The sequence below is a fragment of the Diadema antillarum genome, unplaced genomic scaffold, assembly GCF_040938485.1.
Source record: "Diadema antillarum isolate AM-2024a unplaced genomic scaffold, OU_Dant_1.0 seq00001276_RagTag, whole genome shotgun sequence".
Lineage (NCBI taxonomy): Eukaryota > Metazoa > Echinodermata > Echinoidea > Diadematoida > Diadematidae > Diadema > Diadema antillarum.
Window position 1 is genome coordinate 21,211 of NW_027272057.1, and position 21,880 is coordinate 43,090.

A 21,880-nucleotide genomic window follows, 5' to 3' on the forward strand; every position below is an offset into this window, starting at 1 on the left:
GTTTTACAGATCTATCTCCAGAAACAATGTGTCTATTTGTTAATTTACCACATATTGGATGCAAATGAAAATTTGAATGCACAGAAATACAGTACACATTTTTTGTATTATAAACCACCTTGCAAGGTTACTTTATTAGCCTTGTTTTAATAGTTTTATTTGAGACATTCTTTGTTTTTAAGGAATGGATTTCCAGTATGATCCAGGCAAGTCTTTCCTCATTGATGTTTTAATGAGATACTCGGCAAGGAAAATAATCCATATCTAAACATTATTGTAGTATTGTATACAGAAAACACACACGTAGATGTCATAACATTTACAGAGTATATTGTTTTAACTAAATTCCAATCTGTACACATGGAAGGGATCTGGTTTCTTGTCTAGAGTCAATAATTTTCAGCTGTTATGCAACTTGAGGGTTTGAAAAGGACAGATGGGGGACTAATCCTCTACTTGTTTGTCAGCCTTCGTATTACAGGTGCATGTGGGACTCTAATGTTCACTTGTGTCCTTTTCAACTCAACATTTCGACAAACTCCTGCGAGTGATATGAACGAAATACATTGTTGATAGTGAATGGAGATGTACTTGCAACAAAACTATAATGTCATGACAATATTTACCATACTATCATCAGACGCTGTAAGCATTTCGAATGACACGGAGTTCTCCGTAACTTCCTATTACGCAGTCCTTGACATACTTTTCACCATTGATTTTTATCTATTTATTTATTACTGTCCTGCACGTTTTCAGGAATACGAAAAAAGAAGAACCTTTATGTATAACAAACAGGAGATACAAGCATTGTGTCTCAATGGAAAAACAAAACATACGAATCCGTGATTTCGGTATCAAGTCGTTATTGTGTGTCTTATGTATATATTTATATATATAGTTACTTTAACTGTGATATCCTCACTTCTAAAAAAATGATTTTATCATATTCTTACTCGTATACTTGTAAACTTTTTTTTTTAGGAGTAACTTTAAACTGGCCCGAAATTCTCTGTAACACATACGAAGTACGAAGGAGTCTGTAAGAGGATTACAAAGTCTATTTTCATTAGTCAGTTTCATAGGTGCTTTTTGTATCGATAGACCAAAGGGTGTGTCTGTGTGTCTGTGTGTAATGTGGTTTGTCGAGAAGGTACCCAGACAGAGTGCAGTATCCGCAAAGTTGCAAAAAACAATGTACTCTATAGGATTCTCGACCGTTGTGAAGTATTGGTTGTTGTTGTTGTTTGATTTGCTTTTAAGACTCATTCGCGCAACGTACGACACACACACACACACACACACACACACACACACACACACACACACGCAGTTACTCGCATACACACACTTTCTTATTGATTACAAAGAAAAAAAGGCTGATTATGAAAAAAGAAAGTACCGGAAAAAAAAAAGTTTCATTTGAGGTTTCCGAATTTGCGGGGTGAGTGTCAGTAAAAAAGCCGTTCACCTAAACACCCGACAGCACAATCCCCGCCCCCGCCAGCAACCCCTCCCCCCCCCCCCCCCCCCCACGCAGTAAAATAATTTTGTTGCCCTGCATAAACTGGATACCCGAGCTGTTAAATCAAACATGAAATATCTAACAGACTCATTCGATCATTCAGACTATGTACAGACCAGAAGGCACTACAAAGATCGGCAAGCATTACTTCTAAAATGGCTCAACATCGATCCAAAAACAGCGATAGAAGAGAAGAAAAATCAGCTTTGAATCTTTCAGAGGATGATTCTGTCCGTTTGTCTCGTCAAGTCACGTTACTTGACAGCATATCTCTTATAGTAGGAGTGATAATAGGATCGGGAATCTTCATTTCTCCTACCAGTGTCCTAGCCTACTCGGGAGGAATAGGATGGGCTCTACTCATCTGGGTGTTCTGTGGCATTTTGTCCATACTCGGGGCTCTAACTTACGCCGAGCTTGGGACGACTTTTTCTGTTTCCGGTGGAGATTTCTCCTTTCTCCTTGAAGTCTACGGTACAATTCCTGCCTTTCTAAATGCCTTCAGCTTTTTAGTTTTGAGATGCGCATCCTTGTCCGTTGTTAGCCTAACATTCGCTGCCAACATTCTCCTGATATTTTATTCTGACTGCCCGGTCCCAGAGGCATCAACACGACTTGTAGCCATGGTCATGTTGGGTACGTATCTTGACCTGCTAGCTGACATAAATGGTTTAGTGTGAATGAACACAGACCTGTATGCATACTCAACATGACGATCTTGTTCCTTCTTTTACGTTTCTTTAATGAATACACTGCTTAACAATACTGGTAGTCCAAAAAGTCTAAGTTATATGGTTGAAGTAGACCAGGGCATACTGTCAGTGACCATCTTAGACCATGTAAAATGAAGATTAAAACAAAAATGCCCATAAGGCTGAACGATTTATGCAAGTCTGACGTGAGTGTGTGTGTGTGTGTGTGCGCGCGCGCGTAGGTGTGCGTGTGTGTGTGTGGGGAGGGGATGTTCTATTCTAATGCATCATTCAGTATACAAGTTGGTCAGCAAAGATTAACGGTTCGATAATGGTATGAACTTTGCCTGAAATAAGAATAACGTACGTGCTCCTCACTATCCAGGGAAGCCTCTTTAGTGTTGACGCTTTGCCTGAAATAAGCTGTTATAAGAATTCAAATTCTAAAAAAAATCCCTTTTAAAACATCAGTTTGTCACTTTCTGCCAACCATTAATCATGAGAATCTTAGATGTAAAATGAAAAAAAAAAAACAAGCAAAGAGGATAATAAGCTTTCTTTTATTAAACGTTATCAAACAAATCTCCCGTGAAGGCGAAAATCCCCGATTCGGTACATATATTTCATACAATATACTCATGAGAAAGTTGTGCTTTATAATAATAATAATGATAATATCGATGGAAAGGGGAAACCAGCGAGAAGTTGTGTGCTTGTTCACATTAGGTGTCTTCATTACCAATTACGCTATCGACAGTGTAACCTACCCTTTTCAGGACTTGAGAAATTTTACATAGCAGAACGCGACCGAGTTCATTTGAATCTGAATTACGTTATTGCGAATACCGAAAGAACCATGTTGTTGGATGCATGTTGATTAATTAATGTCAAACTGCTGTTTGGTCTTAATTTGACTTTGCTTCGTTCAAGTTTAGTTTAAATTGTTGTTGTTGTTACACATTGTCATTGGAGATTCTGAAGAGGAGCAATCAGCCCGAAAGCTCAATTAAAGGGGTTGCAACTCAACATCGCAGCAACGTCTCTCGTTTTTGTTTTGTGTGCAAGTTTTGTGTGCAATATATTTAAGTGTCCCTGCACTCGCCCCGCCATGTTCTGGTTAAGTCCATTGCTGTCAGTATACGTATATATATATATATATATATACCATATTTCATGTTTCGTTCCTTCTGGCTAAATGTCTGATGTACCATATTCTATATAAAGTCTATTTGAATTCTATAAAATGAAATAATGGATGCAGTACTTTCTTTTTCTGTAGGCGGAATGGTGTTTTCAAACAGCATCAGTGTACCTGGAAGTCGTTTTATAAACGTTCTGATGACGATCGCAAAACTCTTGGCTTTGGTTGCAATCATCATTGCAGGCATGATTAAACTTGCCCAGGGTAATTCTTTACGCTTTGCCTTCATTCAAGTTAAACGATGAAAAGCACAGAATAGGGTAATGTAGCGGTTAACGGTTGTTTTTTACTGCTGTTTAGTGCTCCTTGATAATTTATAGTGTAGTAGGATTAGCAGCAGTGCTTACTCTCCAGAAACGTCACACACAACCACAAAATTTCATTGTAAGCTCTTCTGTCAAAATCGACAAAATTGTCTTATTAATAGTTATTGATATTACTGTCGTCCCAGTTTTGTGTTTTATTTTTAAACGACATCATGATTTCGGTCAATACCTGTATACCGGGTGTCCCAAAAAAAGCGGAACGGTGGATTTTCAGTACCTTGCGTTCTAAAAGTGATACATTTTTTGACATTATTAGAAAGAGCATCTTCCGCAGAAGACCATGATACCAAAATCATTAAATTTGGTTCAGCACTTTTTATTCTACGCCAATTTTTGTAAATGCAGTCATTTTCAATTTTTTGCGACTTATGAGATAATAATTTGGGTGCGACACGCGTTCCATACGGTGAATTGTGTAAGCTCGTTGATCCATGTCAACAAAAGATAACGCTTTCATATTGGGAGCTCGCGCGCACACACACACACACACAGACACACACACACACGGGTTTCCCAATGTGAAAGCTGTATCTTTTGTTGACACGGATCACCGAGCTTACACAATATTCACCGTATGGATCGCGTAGTGCACTTTAATTATTATCTCATAAGTCGCAAAAATCCGGCGAAATTTGACAATGACTGCATTTTCAGAAATTGGCGTAGAATAAAAAGTACTGAACCAAATTTGATGATTTTGGTATCATAGTCTTCTACGGAAGATGCTCTTTCTAATGATGTCAAAAGATATATAACTTTTAGACCGCAAGATACTGAAAATCCACCGTTCCGCTTTTTTTGGGACACCCGGTATAGTCACTGTCTTTCATGACTAAGATGTGAAGCAGACGGCTCGGGGCTAGGAAATATCGGACCATGGGAGAAGGGGGGGGGGGGGGGGGGGAGGTATTCTGATGTAGTTTATGACACTCCCAATTTGATTTTATTTTCACTTTTTTTTACAGAATGACCCTTCCTATGACAATATTTACATGATTTACGCAGCGGGGAATTTTTCGATTGAAAAAAACAAATCGACGATTATTATTCCAGATAAGGTGCGCACCATCTCTGAATTTCAATTCTAAATATAAAAAAAAAACTCTTTCATGAAGGAGGAATATGCCGCCCTGCTCTGTTGTCAAGTTCGGATATAAGATTTTCAACTAGTTTGAAGAGTGAATGAGAAATCAAGAAATTCAGTTTGTTTTTGCGTAACTTGGAACATTGTAAACGTATCGTCTTACTTTTCGGTTGGAACTTTTCCACATCCAAAATGTGCATGAGATCGTTTCACTTACTGTTGACGTGACATTCGTTCAAACTCATGATCAAACTGACATTCGTTCAAACTCATGATCAAACTGACTATCGTTCAAACTCATGATCAAACTGACATTCGTTCAAACTCAAGATCAAACTGACTATCGTTCAAACTCATGATCAAACTGACTATCGTTCAAACTCATGATCAAACTGACACTCGTTTAAACTCATGATCAAACTGACCGTCAACCACCAGCTGCACAGAATATCGTCCTTCGTTTTCTGTATTCATTTCATGAAATCTCAATATCAAGTCAAATCTCAGCAAAAAAAAAGTAATATTTTCATTTCAGGCAACACAGAGAATTATTGCAAAAGCATTTGATCCATCCGAATTCAACTTCAGATCGTTTCCGCTTGCCATTTACTCTGGACTGTTCGCCTATTCTGGCTGGTACGTTCAATTTATTACATTATCTGCGGATGTTTAGAGTGAACTCCAATCACATTGCACACATAAAACAAGTATTGTGAATCTTCGTATATGGAGAGTTGTGATATGATTTGTTTACGAAACTGGAAATGGGAATGCGATTATCAAGGTTTTGAATGTACAATCATTTGAAAGCAGAAGGAATTATCATTATTTTTTTTTGTGTGTGTGAACGCTCATGTATAAATGCATCCACGGACAAGCCCCAACCCAAATATGCAATGATATTGGGATGATTTTGACAGGCATGGGTTTGATACAAAAGCAGCTGATTCGTTGAATGTGGTACCACCTAAACCCAAAGTAGAGAATTTTAAAAGCGGCTTTAGACATGCAGGAAGAAAGGAATGAAACTCACTACCAAATGTCTTGAAGAAATCAACGTCACTATCAACTTTTAAAGAATTGTATAAGAAAATGCATTTCACTGATTTCATTTAACGCCCCGCTCTAGTATAGCATTACACTTTCTTTCTGTTATACCCGTTTATATGAGCCAATTTTTGCCGTACAATGTATATTGTATGGTGTTTGTGTGCATGAGTGCTTGAATATGTGATTTGGACATCCTTCTTATACTTGTCTTTTTGATGTTTGATTTTAGTGTGTATGACTGTTTGTATCTTTTCATTGTTAACTTTTATACAGGCACCTATTTTTGCTTTTCTATTGATTATTGTGCGAATTCAAGTTCCTGCTGGAAGAGTTTTAAGGTCATATTGTACGCTAGTGGCTTGATTGTATATACAACTTTATTTTTACTTTTTTTTTACATACGTATATGTTTTGTAATTGTTTTGTACATCCGGTTACAACTGACTTCAACTGGGCGTGTTGCTCCTTCACAGTTTTTTTTTTATATTTATGCAATGTGAGTTTACATTCTTATAGGCCTATTTGGATTGTTCAGGACCTTGATGTAAAACAGCACTCACGTGCGAATCTTGTTATCCTGTCAAAATAATTATGTTGAAATAAACAGATAAAAAGGAATCATATCTTCCAGATAATAATATGAAATGTTAGTCTATATAATTTGATTGATGAATAACACACACATATATATATATATATATATATATATATATATATATATGTGTGTGTGTGTGTGTGTGTGTCTGTGTGTGTCTGTGTGCGTGTAACTGGTTTTCTGCCGATGAAGCAATTACGAAGAAACAAAAGCGAATGATTATTTACAGTTTGAAAATAGTTTGCTTTTCATACAATGGCTATGTATATGTCAATAGCTCTGCTCCAAGATGGTACTAAACCAGTCAATATTTCTTTGTTTCATCATCATAGGAGATATCTGCTTATAGTGACTGAGGAAATTATAGATCCTTCAAGGTAATTAAACTTACCTGAACATCTCATGGTCAGTAACTCCTGTTTTAGATGAATCATTCAGTGTCATCTGTTTCTTTAATATGGATGATAACAACAGCGAAGGGGATTGAGTAAGAGAATTTCTTCATTATTACTGTCGTTATTATCATCATTATTATCATTGCTACTATTATTATTATCATTACTACTACTACTACTACTATTACTGCAATTATTATTGCCAGTTAACTGGAACACTTCAACCTCGTTAATCATGACCGTTTACACTACAAGATTAATATTTTTCAGACTATTCGATGAGCTAATATGGGAATACCTCCATTTTCTCCTTGATACGCAATATTTTAACCCTTGTTTTGGTTCTTGATTTTTTTTTCAGAACGATCCCAAAAGCTGTCGTTATATCTATGACGATAGTAACGACTGTATACTTGCTGGTGAATGTCGCTTACTTTACGGTTTTATCTGCTGAAGAAGTTTTATCTTCCACTTCAGTAGCTCAGGTACATAGACATTTTTGTTTGTTTCATGCCACTATAATCCGACAGCGCATTTTTACATTCCAAAACTCCGTTTATTCAGATGAATTGTGATTTTCAGAGTTTTTAAAAAGCAACTTTGATAATTCATTCTAAAATATTTAACCCGTAACTTCTATCTCTTGTTCTTTTACATTTTGAATATGTGAATATAATATATTTCTTTTCTGCTGCATGTGCTATTTTATGCTGTAAATCGATATACGGGCTCAATGAAAAACAACCGTGAGCCAGATAGTTTTTAAAATCCTTTTGGAAGTGAAGGGAAATGAAACAAACGCAAAAGATACAGATATGCGATTAGGATGAGAATGCCCCCATCCACTTTGTCATTATGACGAAATGGAAACAATATCTCTGTAGTCTGCAATTGTTTATTTATTATATTAATTATTATTATGATTAATCTATCTCTATTTGTGTGAGATGGGCCTTACTTTTATTGGATGCTTTGTGGTTCTATCATTGCATCCACAGTGTTGTTTCCACAGGCAACATAATTATCTACAACGAATATTTTAGTGATTTGTTGTTTTTTATCTTTATTCTTTTCGATTTTCATTAGGAATTTGGTCAACATGTTTTTGGAAGTTTCTCGTGGACAATGAGCTTGGGTGTGGCTTTGTCTTGCCTTGGAAGCGTAAATGGTACAATCTTCTCCTTTTCAAGGTACCACTGACTGACAAATTGCCCTACATCGACGTAAATAAGCACTGAATATTCGTCATTGTAGTACTATTATATATAGCCATGACAAAAAAAAAAATCGTGGGCGTAGGGGAGACCGGGTCTAGTTGTTACAATTTTCACATTTTTAGGTCTGTACAAAAAACGAATAGAGGAATCGGCTTCATTTTTGCTTTGAGGATACCTTATTTCTTCCTTTACTTAAAAACAGTACAAACTTTGGAAGTCCAGATAATATAAACAAGATATTACGTAATCAATAAACACAAAATTTTGTAACAACTTTCCCCGATGTTGGGGTAAGTTGTTACAGCACATGGGGTACTTTGTTACACCGTAGAAAGTCAACTCAAATCGGGTAATGCAGATCTGACGTGTTAGGTAATTTTTAATATTAACCTGTCTGGGTGTGCATGTTAGCCTATGCTGGGGTGTATGAGTGTGTTAAGTATGTGGGTGTGTGTGTGTGTGTGTGTATGTGTGTATATATATATATATATATATATAACCATAAATTCCATTGAAAGTGCATTGGGGTAAGTTGTTACACCACTCCATTCTCCAGACGGGTCAAGTTGTTGTAACAACTTGACCCAGTGCGTTTTCAAAAACTTTTCACACGTTTGGTCAATAAACAATCAAACATCACGTGTTGCTACTTTCACCAAAAGACAGCCAAAACACGCTTCTTTCAACCACATACTCATCACTTACTGGAGAAGAATGGATTTGGTGTAATAAAGAAAAATCGAATTTTTCAAAATTTTACTCGGAGAGGTAAAAAAGTGTTTTTTGGACCTACCTTCTACATGTGACGTCCAGGCAACGCCAGATTTCGCATGCAGAGATCGTTGGCTATACGTTTTGATTTGATATTACTTGTATAACGCCATCTTTTCATCATAATAGAGAAAATGACAGTGTAACAACTTGCCCGTGTAACAACTAGACCCGGTCTCCCCTAAATACGCGAGCAGGATTTAAACATACGACCTCCTAATCTCCGGACAACACTAACTGTCGGGCCGGAGCTCGTTGGCCTAGTGGATAAGACGCCCGTCCAGTGATCAGGAGGTCGTAGATTCGAATCCTGCTCGAGTATGTACGCTGCAACAACACCATAGCATATGATCACATTAGAAGAGAACAATTATTTTGATATCCGAATAGATTGTAAAAAATACATTAACAAAATCTTTCTGCATTATTAAAGAATGGGAATGATAGAACAATTCTCGTACGTACGATAATGAAAGAAGTTCCCCATCCCCTCTCCCCAAAGAAGAAGAAGAAGAAGAAGAAGAAGAAGAAAGAAATAGAACCTGAAGAGCAGTTCCCTTTATATTCAAGCTAAGTAAATAATTATTTTCTTTGTCATTTCAGATATATTTGAAAACTAAGAAATATCCAATTTGTGTTCTTCATTCTGTTTTGATTAATGATAGATTTTTGTTGGTTGCGTCTCGGGAAGGAATGATGCCTTCTATTGCCTCTATGATACACGTGGACAGGAAGACACCTTTACCTGCTGCTGTTGTCATGGTGACGAACAATAGTTTTTCTTCCAGGATAACTTCTGTGTTCGTACCTTGTGTGGACGTTGCGCTCCTCATATGAAATAAATTGCATATGAGGAGCGCAACGTCCATATAGCTTATTCCATACAATTATTTGTGGTTTAATCTTTGAAGTGGTACGCTTCAACAGACTCATTCTGTGCTCATAAGGTATTGTCTATTATGTAAACTCAAGACTGATTACGATGAGAGTACATGTACTGCCGATTGCAGTGATGACAGCGATGCTTTAATAGCAATCAATGATAAATCATCGTGTAGCCTCTACTTTCATTAGTGTTGTATAATCGTTACTCTTACTGGACTTAAAAGGTAACAAAATCCAAATAAGTATGTGGATTGAGTAAAATGTTGAAATATTTGATTTGAATTATATTATTGGTACCTGCATTATCATTGTACATGCACTATACATGTACACATACGTTGAATCAAATCAATTTGTCCTTGTATTTCTTCACATAAGTGTCTTTCTTTAACATCACGAATTTCGTTAATCGTAAAACCATAACAGGTTATCGGAATGAGAATCTTGTACAGTTTGCCAACATCTCATTACTAAGAGGTAAATTCGATTAATCGAACATGTCGCCACTGTTATACCCCCTGTACGTACGTAGGATGAATGTCAAATCGAAATGAATGAAACTGAGACGTAGCCAAATTTGTTCTCATATGGCATTTTCTTGCTTACAATATGCTCTTTGTTTTTCGCAGATGCCTATTTGTGTGCTTATGATAATGAGCAGTGACGTGTACAGTTTGATCAACTTCTTGAGTATAACTACATGGATCACTGTCGCTGCGACGTGCTCCATTGTCCCCTATATTAGATGGAAGCGTCCGGAACTAGAGCGACCATTTAAGGTTTGTTCTACGATACGTTGCAATCCATCCATTTTGCACATTAATTGCTAAATGAAATGTAAAGAATATGTAGAATTTGTCATTAAGCCTACAGTCCATCATAAACCTGCTAGAAATCCAGTACAGGTTAAATCTATCTTGCTATTGTCCTGGGAACTACCCCCCCCCCAAAAAAAAAGACTTTAGTTCGTTTCTAGACTGACTAAAATGAAACAAAGGGAAATTGATATAATGATATCTCATTATATCTCATGACTGAAGGTGTCTCCTTTGCTTATCATATTAATCGGAGTTGGATATACACTCTAAGGAAACATGCTGAAACCTGAGTGTTGTCATTGATTCATATGACTTTCCACATTTCCACTGTTTTACAGAGGAGGGAGATTTCAGTTGCGAAATTTATCGCACATTCGCAAGTATCTCACTCCAAAGACAACTGAATGCGTGGTTCACTCTCTTATATCTTCTCGTCTTGACTTTGCAAATGTGAACTTGATAAACCTTCCAGATTACCAAATACATCGCCTACAGCTGATCCAACACTCTGCCGCTAGATTAGTAACTCTCACGAAGAACACTCCACACATCTCTCATGTCCTCCATAAATTGACAAGCGAATTCTCTGCAGGATCTTGATCCTAATTGTCGGTTCACTACATGGCACAGCGCCAAGCTACCTTCAGAAACTATTCCAGAAGTACAAACCAACTAGATTTCTTTGTTCATCCACTGCGCATACCCTTCGAGTTCCCCGTACTCATCATTCATGGGGCAACAGAGCTTTCACTCAGTCTGGCTCTTCTCTCTGCAACTCATTGCCTTTGAAACTGAGAATGCATGGAGACCTCATTAACTCTTTTTTTTTTCACTAACTCCTGCGTTTCTTTTCGATCGTGGGTCTTTCCAAATGAAGCAATGTGAAAGGAGGTCTCACCCTATGTGACAGACATGGCGCATTAAAAGACTCCATTATTTTTTTTATTATCATTATTATTATCATCATGATTATGAAGAAAACCGACTTGCCGAAGTTGTTTACGTAAACTATTTCTTTTTTTATTAACCATCGTGATTATTGTAAATTGTGATAATCGTAAAATGTATGTGATGGCCTCATCAGTCATCACCACTTACTTATTGGTAATAATTATTGTTCATCCTGCATGGCTTGTGAACCTTTTAAACAATTCTACTTGAACTCGCATAGTTTGGACAACGAGATTTGGGTGGTATTCACCTGTTCAACAATTTGACTTTCTTCTTTTGCAGGTGCCTCTGGTGATCCCTGTTGTATTCTTCCTGTGCTGCATGTTCATCGTTGTCATGTCTCTCTACAGCAGTCCAGTGGATTGTGGGATAGGTCTGGCAATCTTCTTTGGTGGAATACCTGTCTATTACATCTTTGTCTGGTGGGAGAATAAACCAATCTGGTTCAACCAAGGCATGGGTTAGTGCATCTTTCCTTGGTTCCTTAAACCATGTTAAACCATGTAAACCATATTATACTTGGTGGACATTGTCACAAGTGTGACAGAGCATTAGAACACAGTGTCGGTAGTATGAACATTTATTTGGCACTTTTAAAATTATTATTTAAAGTCATAAACGAATAAAAGGTTTATAAATGGACCAATGTCGAGCTGGGAAGGAGTGATATTTACCCTCGGGAATGACTTGTCTGTTCACCAGAGATACCGTTAAAGCAGAATTCCAAACCAGCACATTTTACCAATAGCAGATCTATAGCATCCAGAAGCACATTGATCTACAGCACATGAACTAAAGTTTTTTCGTGTGTGATGAGATTTTATGGCACACGATGATGATATTATTTTCTTGCTGGACTTTGTAATATTATTGAGCTCAACAGTTAATCACCTAATTGACGAGTAGCCTCTGTAGACCAACACGTACCTCTCTTTGTGTGCGACTGTGATAAGGATCCTTCCTGTTTGTGTGTGTTTCAATTTTAGATCGGGCGACGATTTTCCTCCAGCAGCTCCTCTGCGTCGTGCCTCCTGAACCCGAATCCGAGATCTGAATCCATGAGCCAAACTCGCCATCCGGCGAAATTTAAGATATCCAATAAGACCTCGGTCCTGTCTCAAAATCATAATTGGGTTGCCAAGTTTCTTCAGTTTGTTATTGTATTGGCTTGCTGATGCAGTCATAATCCACATCCATAATGGTCTTGTATGGTATATCAACCACGGCCGAGACGGTCATGCTATTATCAGAAGGAATGGCCTTCAAGGAGGATGTACCAAGATGAGTCAAAGGCATCACTTACGGACTAGTAAGGGTTGTTTGCAAGTAAATTGCTTACATTGCGTTTGCCAAATTAAAGGAGATCATTTCATTTAAAGATCAATTATTGAAACACTTGTATTTGATATATATTTGTGACATCAGCTTTACCTAGCTTGACCCTTCCAAAACCAACGGCCCCTGGATATCTTCACGGATAACTCCACATAAGTACATGTTTGCTAAAATTTGTCTTGTATCGAACACGCTGGTACATGTATATTGTTTGATGTTGGTAAATGGTTGAATCAGCGCTATCACGTTTCCTGTTGTGTTAATAGAATAAATGTCAGCCGGCTTTGGCATGCTACATCTGGCTTTTTGCGACGTACTGCGAATATATATTTCGTCATATTTTGTTTACCCAGACAATGGACCCTATTTTAAACAATTTGCGCTGATGGTAGGGCTTAACGAAAACCCACAAGTCCCTTATCTTGCGCCCAATTTATTGAGTGGTATCTGCGGAATGGCAAGTTGTGAAAGAAAGCAGTATATAGGAAACTGTATGAAACAAGCGGAAATGGCAATGAACGAAGAAAAATAAGGTGTGTTGAGTCTAATCACTTGCCCCCATCTCGTCGGCATTTTTATTTCAGCATGGCGTGCATCTCCGTATTCAAGTTGTAAGTAATTACAATTAAGGGCCATATATTATGAAGAGCGGTTCATCATCACATAAGTTAGTGGTGGACATCCGCATGAACACTTCGCAATGACGTTCGAAAAGCACAAGTTAAACCTAGAACGTATTCTAGTTTTTGTAGCGAACATATCTTATTGAATGATACATTTGTGGAAGGAGGCAATAGAGAACTTTACGAGGGACAAATGAAAATGACAAAGAATGTTGAAGAAAATGACGAAAATGTGATGAGTGTAATCATCTAACAAATATATGTATGTCTAAGCGTTCATCTCATTATGTCGGCTTATGGTAGGTCGAAGATTTTGTTCGACGAGGGCACAGGCACAGTTGTACATGTGATTGCTGACCATGATATTGCCAGTTATGACTGTATGAACTTCTGTAAGATTTTAAAGTCACATAATACAGAGCAAGGTTTAAAAATGATTGATAATACAAGTGTCCGAGCCGAATTCGAAAACATTGACGAAGCCGCATCGTGCAGAGTGATTGACACTCGAGTATGGCTTGGTCCCACCTGCAGAACCCCTACAAGAGCCCTGGGAGAGATCGCTCTCCCAGCCATCGCCGTTCTGGATGTACGCCTTGAGATCGAACCACCCGTCCTTGGTCTCATCACAGTTCATAGCAAAGTCTACCATCCAGTAATGCTCACCCCATTCGTTCAGTGGGGTGTAGCCGTAGCCGTCGGACTGCACGTTGGATGCTTTTTTAGGATCATTGGTGGTCCATACAAGAGGGGTGCCTTCGGCGAAGGAGCCACGATAGCTCCCTTGGTCGATTTCAGCTCCGTTCCAATCGAGAAAATCATCACCTGACTTCCAAGAATTGAACTTTTCATTGCTCCCACCAATGTTGTGTGAGATAGGAATGCCACGAGCGTGATGGTTGGCTCCTCCCCTGATGAACAAGTCCTGTCCAGAAATCGCCTCTTTGTGCACAAATATGACAGTGCGTGCCCAACAGCGGGCGTCAATGTGAATAGCTGCCATAGGGTCATCACCGACGTCGACATTGAAGTGTGCGAAACCACTGTTGTCAACATTGATTGTAGGTCCACTACAAGAGCCTGAAGTTGAATTGAAATCTCCCAGAATGATGTTACAATACTCGCCGCCTGGAAGACCGGTGTACAGCCATTCAGACAATGGGTGCGTGTCTGCATTCAGAACATAGAATGCTTTATTTCCACAACCGAATGCGATCTGATTATGTCCATTGTCCCACCAGTTGGAGAGGCCCTGACCATTGGCGGTGTTGCGAAAACCAACCATGTTCCTAATCTGCCTCCAGCGATGTTCGCAGACCCAATCCCCACCGCAAGTACCGTCAGGATTGATGGTTACAGAATCAGTGTTTCCGGTGTCGTCTAATGGCGGGCCCTTGTCAGTGTCGTGATGAAATTTGAAGCTGCTCATGAGCCGTGTCAAGCCATAGGGGTAGGCCAACATAAAGGTCGTTGCCATTTTGTACTCACGGGGATTTTCGTGAGTGATGATGTTGCCCCCTCCACCGTGCCCTCGCTGGTTGTCATGGTTATCCACAAAGACAAGAGCAAAGTCATCTCGCAGCATTCCCCATGCCTCGCCAAAGTTCTTCAGATGTTTCATTTCATACCGGCCTAATTTCAATCGTTCACCAAGATGTAATCCGTACTTAAACTCAGTCACTCGACCGTAAGGAGTATACTCGCTAGCTTTGATGGGTTCACCACCCTGATCAATAACTTCCTGAAAGATAAAGGGACGACTACCAGAAGGAAAGAAGTCTGTGTTAAGGTCGTTCAACATGCCAAAAATTGCGCCCAGGTCAACGGGCCACATGTGTTTGCAAGCATCGACTCTGAATCCAGCTACACCGATGTCAATTAGTTTATTCAGGTACTCGGCGATTTTTAGTCGAACATATTCCTTTTCAGTATCCAAATCTGGGAGGCCCCTCAGATTGCAATTCCTAACCTGCAACACGTAAATTGTCACGGACAAAACATATCGTAATAAAGGCGTATGAATTGATCTTCCATTCCTAAGTAAGCTTATTCCAAGACTTCACAAGAATAATCGAACAGGGAATTACCAAACAGTCCTGACTTTATCGTAGGCTATGATATGAAATACAAATTGTATTCACATCCAGCGACATGAACACTATACTTAGTAGTTATAAAAGCAGATGCAACAAATGTTTTGAAATCAGAAAAAAAAAAAGATGATATGGATTTCATCTTACATGTGAAAGGTATCGAGGACATTATTACAGGATTATGATGTCTGAATTGAATATATAACACTTTCTCTGTGTAAGGGAAATTCTATGATTGTTTCAAAATCCAATACCAAATATGAAACTACTTGTTCCCAGATGATTTTGTTTCTCACTTTTTGACCTCACCTCAAAGATATTAGTGTAGTCGGAAATTTCGCCATCCACTGTATTGCATTTTCCACTGTGCGTATTGAAGTCCCATGAACTGTAAGGAACATTTGGAAAGTTATTGTTCCCAAATCTGCTCCCTGACGTACCAATGCCAGACCCTGAGAATGAATGAAGCAAAAATAAATAAATAGATAAATAAATAAATAAATACATAAATACATAAATAAATAGATAGATTAAGAAAATAGATGACACTATAGTGAATAAGGAGGGTGTGCGAGTAGTTAAAATCGCGACAAAGTGTTTCATGACAAGAATTTATTTTCCAGATGTGCGGGACACGTTTGAAGCCGGTGCTTACATTCAAAGGTGTATTTGCCACTCGACAATGGTGAAAATGAAATTGTTACCAGTATATAACAGAATTATGAACTTTTGAAAACAATCTCAGAGATTAGAACACTGTAACTTTAAGGTGTATATATATATATATATATATATATATATATATATATTAAATCAAGGCACACATTGTACACGTGTACATTGTTTCATATTTCTCTTAACAGTCTGTCTGATCTCGTACGTACAGGCTCTTATATTTACCATGTATACACAGTCCTTCCTCTTTTAGGAAAGAAAGACTTTTATTATGGTGTGATATGTTTCTACTCTCACTCTCTTGTTGAGTGATACAAGCCTATTGTCACCACGAGTGAGAGAAAAAAACAAAACGCCTTCTTGAATCAATTGGTTAACGGCAACTTCATTCCGTTAGGTACACTGTAATCTGGGTTTTAGGAAAATCGGCCTTGCTTCTTCTTCCCTTTTTTTTTTTTTTGTATGATAGAAGAGTAATCAGGCTTTGATAGAAATAAAACAAACTAAAAAGAAGACTGGTCTTTTCCATAAATGAGATCTTGTTTTTCTGAGTCTCACATCAAGTCATGTATAAATTTCGATTCATACTGTGTTCTAACCCACCTGAAGCATCTCCCTTCTACAATATTCATTTGTCCAAATTTCGTGATATTCTTATGTTATCAGATATGTCGTATGCACTTAGGATCAACACAAGTAATTTGACATTGACCTTCTGGGGGAGGTTCTAAGACCCAGAAATCATGAACTCTTCCTTGAATCACAGCTTTGTAGATTTTTATCATAATTCTAGCATGTTTCTTCCGGAGGGCTTGACCATTATCCTACTTCATACTATAACCTGGCATTTCCTGGTAAAATTTCGAATTAGTCTAGAATGATGTTAGGGTGAAAGAACTTGCGTAAGTGTGAACGAGCCCGGCAGTATAAAGGCTCCACAATCAACCCATCAGGCATATACCACCATTCTCATCCAATGTTAGTTCAACTGATCGTGACTTTCGGCAAACAGATTTGCATTCACACGAGGCATACATTTGGAAAGAGAAACAGTTTTGGAAAGAGTTTTGAGTTCAGTGGTGTTACCTTGCGCCATGTGGTTGATAACAGCATCGGCATAGATTCGCACTCCGACGTTGTTGCAGCGCCTCACCATGTCTCGGAGTTCTGCATCGGAGCCGCTCCGGCTGTCCAGCTTGTAACTAACCGGCTGGTAGCGCTCCCACCAGGGTCTGAAGGGATCCAACACCACACGGTGCTCATTGGGAGGTGAAATCTGCACGCCGCCGAAACCATAGGGGCCTAGGAATCTATCAAAATGGAAAGGGGATACAGGTATAGATGCAAGGCGGAAACATGGCAGTTATAAATGAGGTGAAGAACAGAGAAGAAGTTAAACTCATATGAAATACATATAAATGGTTTAAAACTCCCAGGAGTGTTATTATACATTGCTCCTAATCACATTTCTCTTATTTTAAGCGTTGATAACACATCACAAAGTGAATAGAAAGGCCGAGTCTTAAAAAAAAAAGAATGAAAGCAGAACGTAATACGATCACTATAAGCACTTATCGAAATCTATCTTGAATCTCCCATCAGGGTAGCAAATCTCACTTTCATGCCGTGACAATAATGATTGGGACCAAAATCTGAAGTTGAGTTCAACATCATCACTCACAACGCTTACTTAAAAACGGGGTTAAAGGGTTAAACAGGGTCAAGGTAATTAACAATGACTTTCGGAAACCGTCATATTCTCAAATAACAACAACAACGAAAACATTGTCTGCACAGGACACGAATGGGCATTCAATACAATATAACAGGTCTCAGAAAACATGGAAAATGCTCATTTGCACTTCTCTAAACTTCTCAGGACATTAAGCAATATCAAAGAAAATTTTGGCATTTATATGGAAGGAAACATCGGAAACAATGAACTGTGCACACGTGTCATATCAAAAACCGGGGATTGTTTCACCAGAAGGCTATGAACAGTTTAAGTGCACATCTGAGAAGCAAAGGATTTCTTTTCAGTGAAGTGTCTCAGACATTTTAATATTCTTCATCATCTTGTAGCGTACTTGTCGAAAGTTTCCTGTCTCAATTTGCCGTCCAGAATTTTGAGAAAATTTGGGCGAAGTAAAACACTGGTTCACGTACCTTTCGCATTCCTTGGTAATGTCTGTCCATTTCCACTCGAAAAGATGTACTATGGTCTGTTTATTCTCCAATGTATTTGGATTCCATTGGCTCAGGCAGGAACCAATTAGCATCGAGAAAATAGCCAAAGATCCGATCATCTTGCATTGCTGTTTATGGACCAGCAGAAAATATTACCTCCAGTCAAGGCTTTTGTCACACTTTAGTAGATAATTAATTTGTCGTTGTTGTTGAAGTTCAGGGTATTTCTTTAAAACGCAAGATTAATTCAAGTTACATTCGCAATCTTAAATTTTGTTCTGCATGTGTGGCTGTCGTTGAATACAAAGTCTTAAATATCAGTTTTGCAATATTTCAATCCAAATATAAACAAACTTTCTTTGATAGAGACACAGCTCAAGACAATGTGTATATATTGTTAAATTGTCTTTGAATTATATTGTAATTAATATCAATTATCTGTCCTCACGGCAAATTCATGTTCAAGTTAACAAACGCACATGTATCAATATAGCGCCTTTAATACATGGCAACAGAGCACGAAACTGCGCATTATGGTCCAAAGACAGAAATAACCGTTGCCTTTGAAACAAATACTCCAGGGCCGTTATTACAGTGTTTAGTCGACATTGACAAATTAGTTGGGTGTATATGATAGTTCTTTACCGTACTCCAGCCCAGCAAACACACGTGCTACATGAATTAATGTCGGCCTATATACAACGAAGAAGAAAAAGCGCCAAAGGAGGAGATGGATAAAAACAGAAACAAAGAAGGACTTTTCGGCTAATAATGATTTAAGATAGAAACCTATAGCTATGGTAGAGTTGCAAGCTAAAACTCCATACAGACTGCATACAGACGGGGACTACTTACCAAAGAACCGACTCAAGAAACAGCCAGGAACAGTTCAAAGGGTTTAGTGAGCAGTACTGATATAGCGCAACTTAATATATAGGTTCAAACATAGGGATACTGGTAGTTCGAACTTACTTTGATTCATTATTACATTATTTCATTTTTTTTTTTAATAGTCACACAGACGGGAAAATGTCCATACAGAGGGTTCGCCTGTGACTTCATTGATTTGTACTTTTTACTTCGGTCTACATATTTTTCAAAAGGTAAGTCTATAAAAATGATTTCAGACAGAAGAAAATAAACATTGCATAAAGTTCATATTGCTGTTGACATGAAAGTTACACTATTGAAACATTCTCTCTATCTCTCTCTCATAAATGATTTAGAACTCAGCTGTGCTATACAGAATGGTTTCAGACAGGAAAAGATAAACATTGCATATAGTTCATATTGCTATTGACATGAAAGTTATACTATTGAAGCATTCTCTCTCTCTCAGAAATTATATAGAATTCAACTGTGTTATTGTTCTTCAGGATATTAATGCTCAGTAAAAGTAACTTTAAACATTTACCGACTCCTATTGCATCGATTTGAATAATAATGTCTCAAAACACATCATTTGCTTTCTGCGGGTTGCGAAACATTGATTTGCACTCTTGCTTTGCTTACACTGCTGGGCAGGTCAGTTAACATTACACGTTTTCAAACAGCAGGTGTATTTCTATAAAGTATGTGTTCGCTTGACAGAAAGTCAATACAGGCACCCCTACTCTTCCATACTTTTTCCTTCTCAATAATGTATTATCAAATGATGAATTGAAGTACCTGGTTTTTACACCACTCCTGCTACCTCACCTATAGCATGGTTTATAAGACTAGTCTATTGCGGTCAGACAGTATCAGAAAAGGTTAGTCGTTTTTATTTGATCTTTGTTATTAGCCATTGATTGTTATTTCACTTCTCATTCGTTATAGTTGTTTATTCTGTTATAATCGTTCCTTTTCTCGAGCGCATAACGACATACAAAGTTATGTGTTATGAGCTACCTATGTAAGCGTTTTTAATACTGTTATCGTCATCATGACGTCCGTGAAGATCCGCACCCTTCCACGGGGGAAAAAAATCATTACTTAGCAAATGATTCATTGATACAGAGGACACTTAGGGCTTTTTTTTTTAGTCGACGTTTTCTTTTCACAAAATTTCAGTAGTTCAGGAGCTTCTTTACAGAGGTTAAGATTTTAAATCCTTGATATAAACAAAGAATCGACACTTTTGGTAAATATGCGTTTGCCATAAAGCACAACAAATCGGTCTCATTGCCAGAATCTATCCTATTTGATAATAAGAAGTAATTTTCTTTTCCCAAGTAAGAGATTCATTCATTCTTTGTTCTCGCACACAAGAAAATATCGGACATAGCATGCACAAAAAACAACCAACATTGAATACAATCAATTATAGTATGTGTCTCGGTATACGCCTTTGTGATTGATAGCGAGAGAGAGGGAGGAGAGAGAGAGAGAGAGAAACCGATCGGTGTAATGCAATAAATACAGTAAAGACTATTGTCTATCAACAGGTAATGTTCGTAATTCTGAAAGTTCGTTAATCCAAAAATGACATAACGTTTGTTATTCCGAAGGTTCGTCATTCCGAACCATGCAAATTCGCTATACACCTATACGTTTGTTAATCCTAAAATGAAATAGGGTTCGTTGATCCGAAAATTTGAGGTGTTGTTCCGAGCGTCTCCGAAGGTTCTTAATCCCAGAAATGAGAGAGAGAGAAAAAAAAAAAATCTAACGAACGTTCGGAATTACGAACATAATTTCGTTTTCGGGCTAACTAATCTTTAGAATAACGAACCTTTCTTCTTTTTTTTGTTTTATTTTCGGATTAACGAACCTTCGGAATAACGAACTTTTTTCATTGTCGGATTAACGAATCTTCGGAATAACGAACTGTCAACAAACCAGGTGCTAGTATACAAGACCTAACAAGGCATGCAATCTCACACTCTTTACTGTGTGGTGTTGAGACTAGCATTCAGCCTTTATACAACGTTATCATGTCTTCATTGCTTATTATCAAAGTGATGAAGCTAAGTAATGACCACAATCAAATCCGGCACCAAAAGGCACTTACATAACTGGGTCAGGATGGCCTTCGAAAACAGTCCCGAGGTGCACAAAGTGGATGCGTCGTAAACATCGAACTTTGGTCTCATCAGTGATCCCTGCTCTATAAAAAAGCGATATCAATAAAAGAGGATATCTACTGCTATGATAATTGCTATTTAGCGAAAATAATGACGCTCATAATATTATCACGGAAGAACTACAGAGCAAGAGTAATCAGGGTGCACGTTACAAACTCAACACAAACGAGTCATACAGCCCACGAGTTATACAGCCCACGAGTCACACAGCCCACGAGTAATACTGCCCACTAGTCATACAGTCCTAGAGTTATGCAGCTCACGAGGTCATACAGCCCACGAGCTATAGTCACTAAATGAACAAGATCCACGAGCTCGATATAAATTGAAGTATAGGCCCACGAGCTATACGGTCCACGAGCTAAACACTAGGCAAATAAGGCGCATGCATG

General features: G+C 38.1%; 2 protein-coding genes across 2 annotated transcripts; one reads left to right on the top strand and one right to left on the bottom strand.

Moving 5' to 3' along the window:
• The first annotated feature begins 1,680 nt into the window (after positions 1-1,680).
• On the top strand, positions 1,681-12,564 carry LOC139745569 (cystine/glutamate transporter-like). Its single transcript, XM_071655963.1, has 11 exons — positions 1,681-2,161; positions 3,497-3,639; positions 3,940-3,946; positions 5,389-5,464; positions 6,806-6,850; positions 7,230-7,353; positions 7,955-8,058; positions 9,522-9,618; positions 10,371-10,520; positions 11,793-11,970; positions 12,497-12,564. The coding sequence occupies exons 1-11, from the start codon at positions 1,681-1,683 to the stop codon at positions 12,562-12,564; spliced, it is 1,473 nt and encodes a 490-aa protein (XP_071512064.1).
• A 1,331-nt stretch (positions 12,565-13,895) lies between these two features.
• LOC139745562 (pancreatic alpha-amylase 2a5-like) lies at positions 13,896-18,515 on the bottom strand. Its single transcript, XM_071655956.1, has 4 exons — positions 18,403-18,515; positions 17,323-17,546; positions 15,871-16,013; positions 13,896-15,437 (listed from the first exon to the last, which is right to left on the bottom strand). The coding sequence occupies exons 1-4, from the start codon at positions 18,513-18,515 to the stop codon at positions 13,896-13,898; spliced, it is 2,022 nt and encodes a 673-aa protein (XP_071512057.1).
• Between the last annotated feature and the right edge of the window lie 3,365 nt (positions 18,516-21,880).

Bases quoted from the DNA above. Each gene is read 5' to 3' on its own strand.
- LOC139745569 (XM_071655963.1), top strand. From the start codon at position 1,681: ATGGCTCAACATCGATCCAAAAACAGCGATAGAAGAGAAGAAAAATCA. The intron at 9,619-10,370 runs GTGACGAACAAT...TGTTTTTCGCAG, and splicing joins TACCTGCTGCTGTTGTCATG to ATGCCTATTTGTGTGCTTAT. The intron at 10,521-11,792 runs GTTTGTTCTACG...CTTCTTTTGCAG, and splicing joins AACTAGAGCGACCATTTAAG to GTGCCTCTGGTGATCCCTGT.
- LOC139745562 (XM_071655956.1), bottom strand. From the start codon at position 18,515: ATGCTAATTGGTTCCTGCCTGAGCCAATGGAATCCAAATACATTGGAG. The intron at 16,014-17,322 runs GTAACACCACTG...ATTCATTCTCAG, and splicing joins TATCAACCACATGGCGCAAG to GGTCTGGCATTGGTACGTCA. The intron at 15,438-15,870 runs GTGAGGTCAAAA...TACGTGTTGCAG, and splicing joins ACTACACTAATATCTTTGAG to GTTAGGAATTGCAATCTGAG.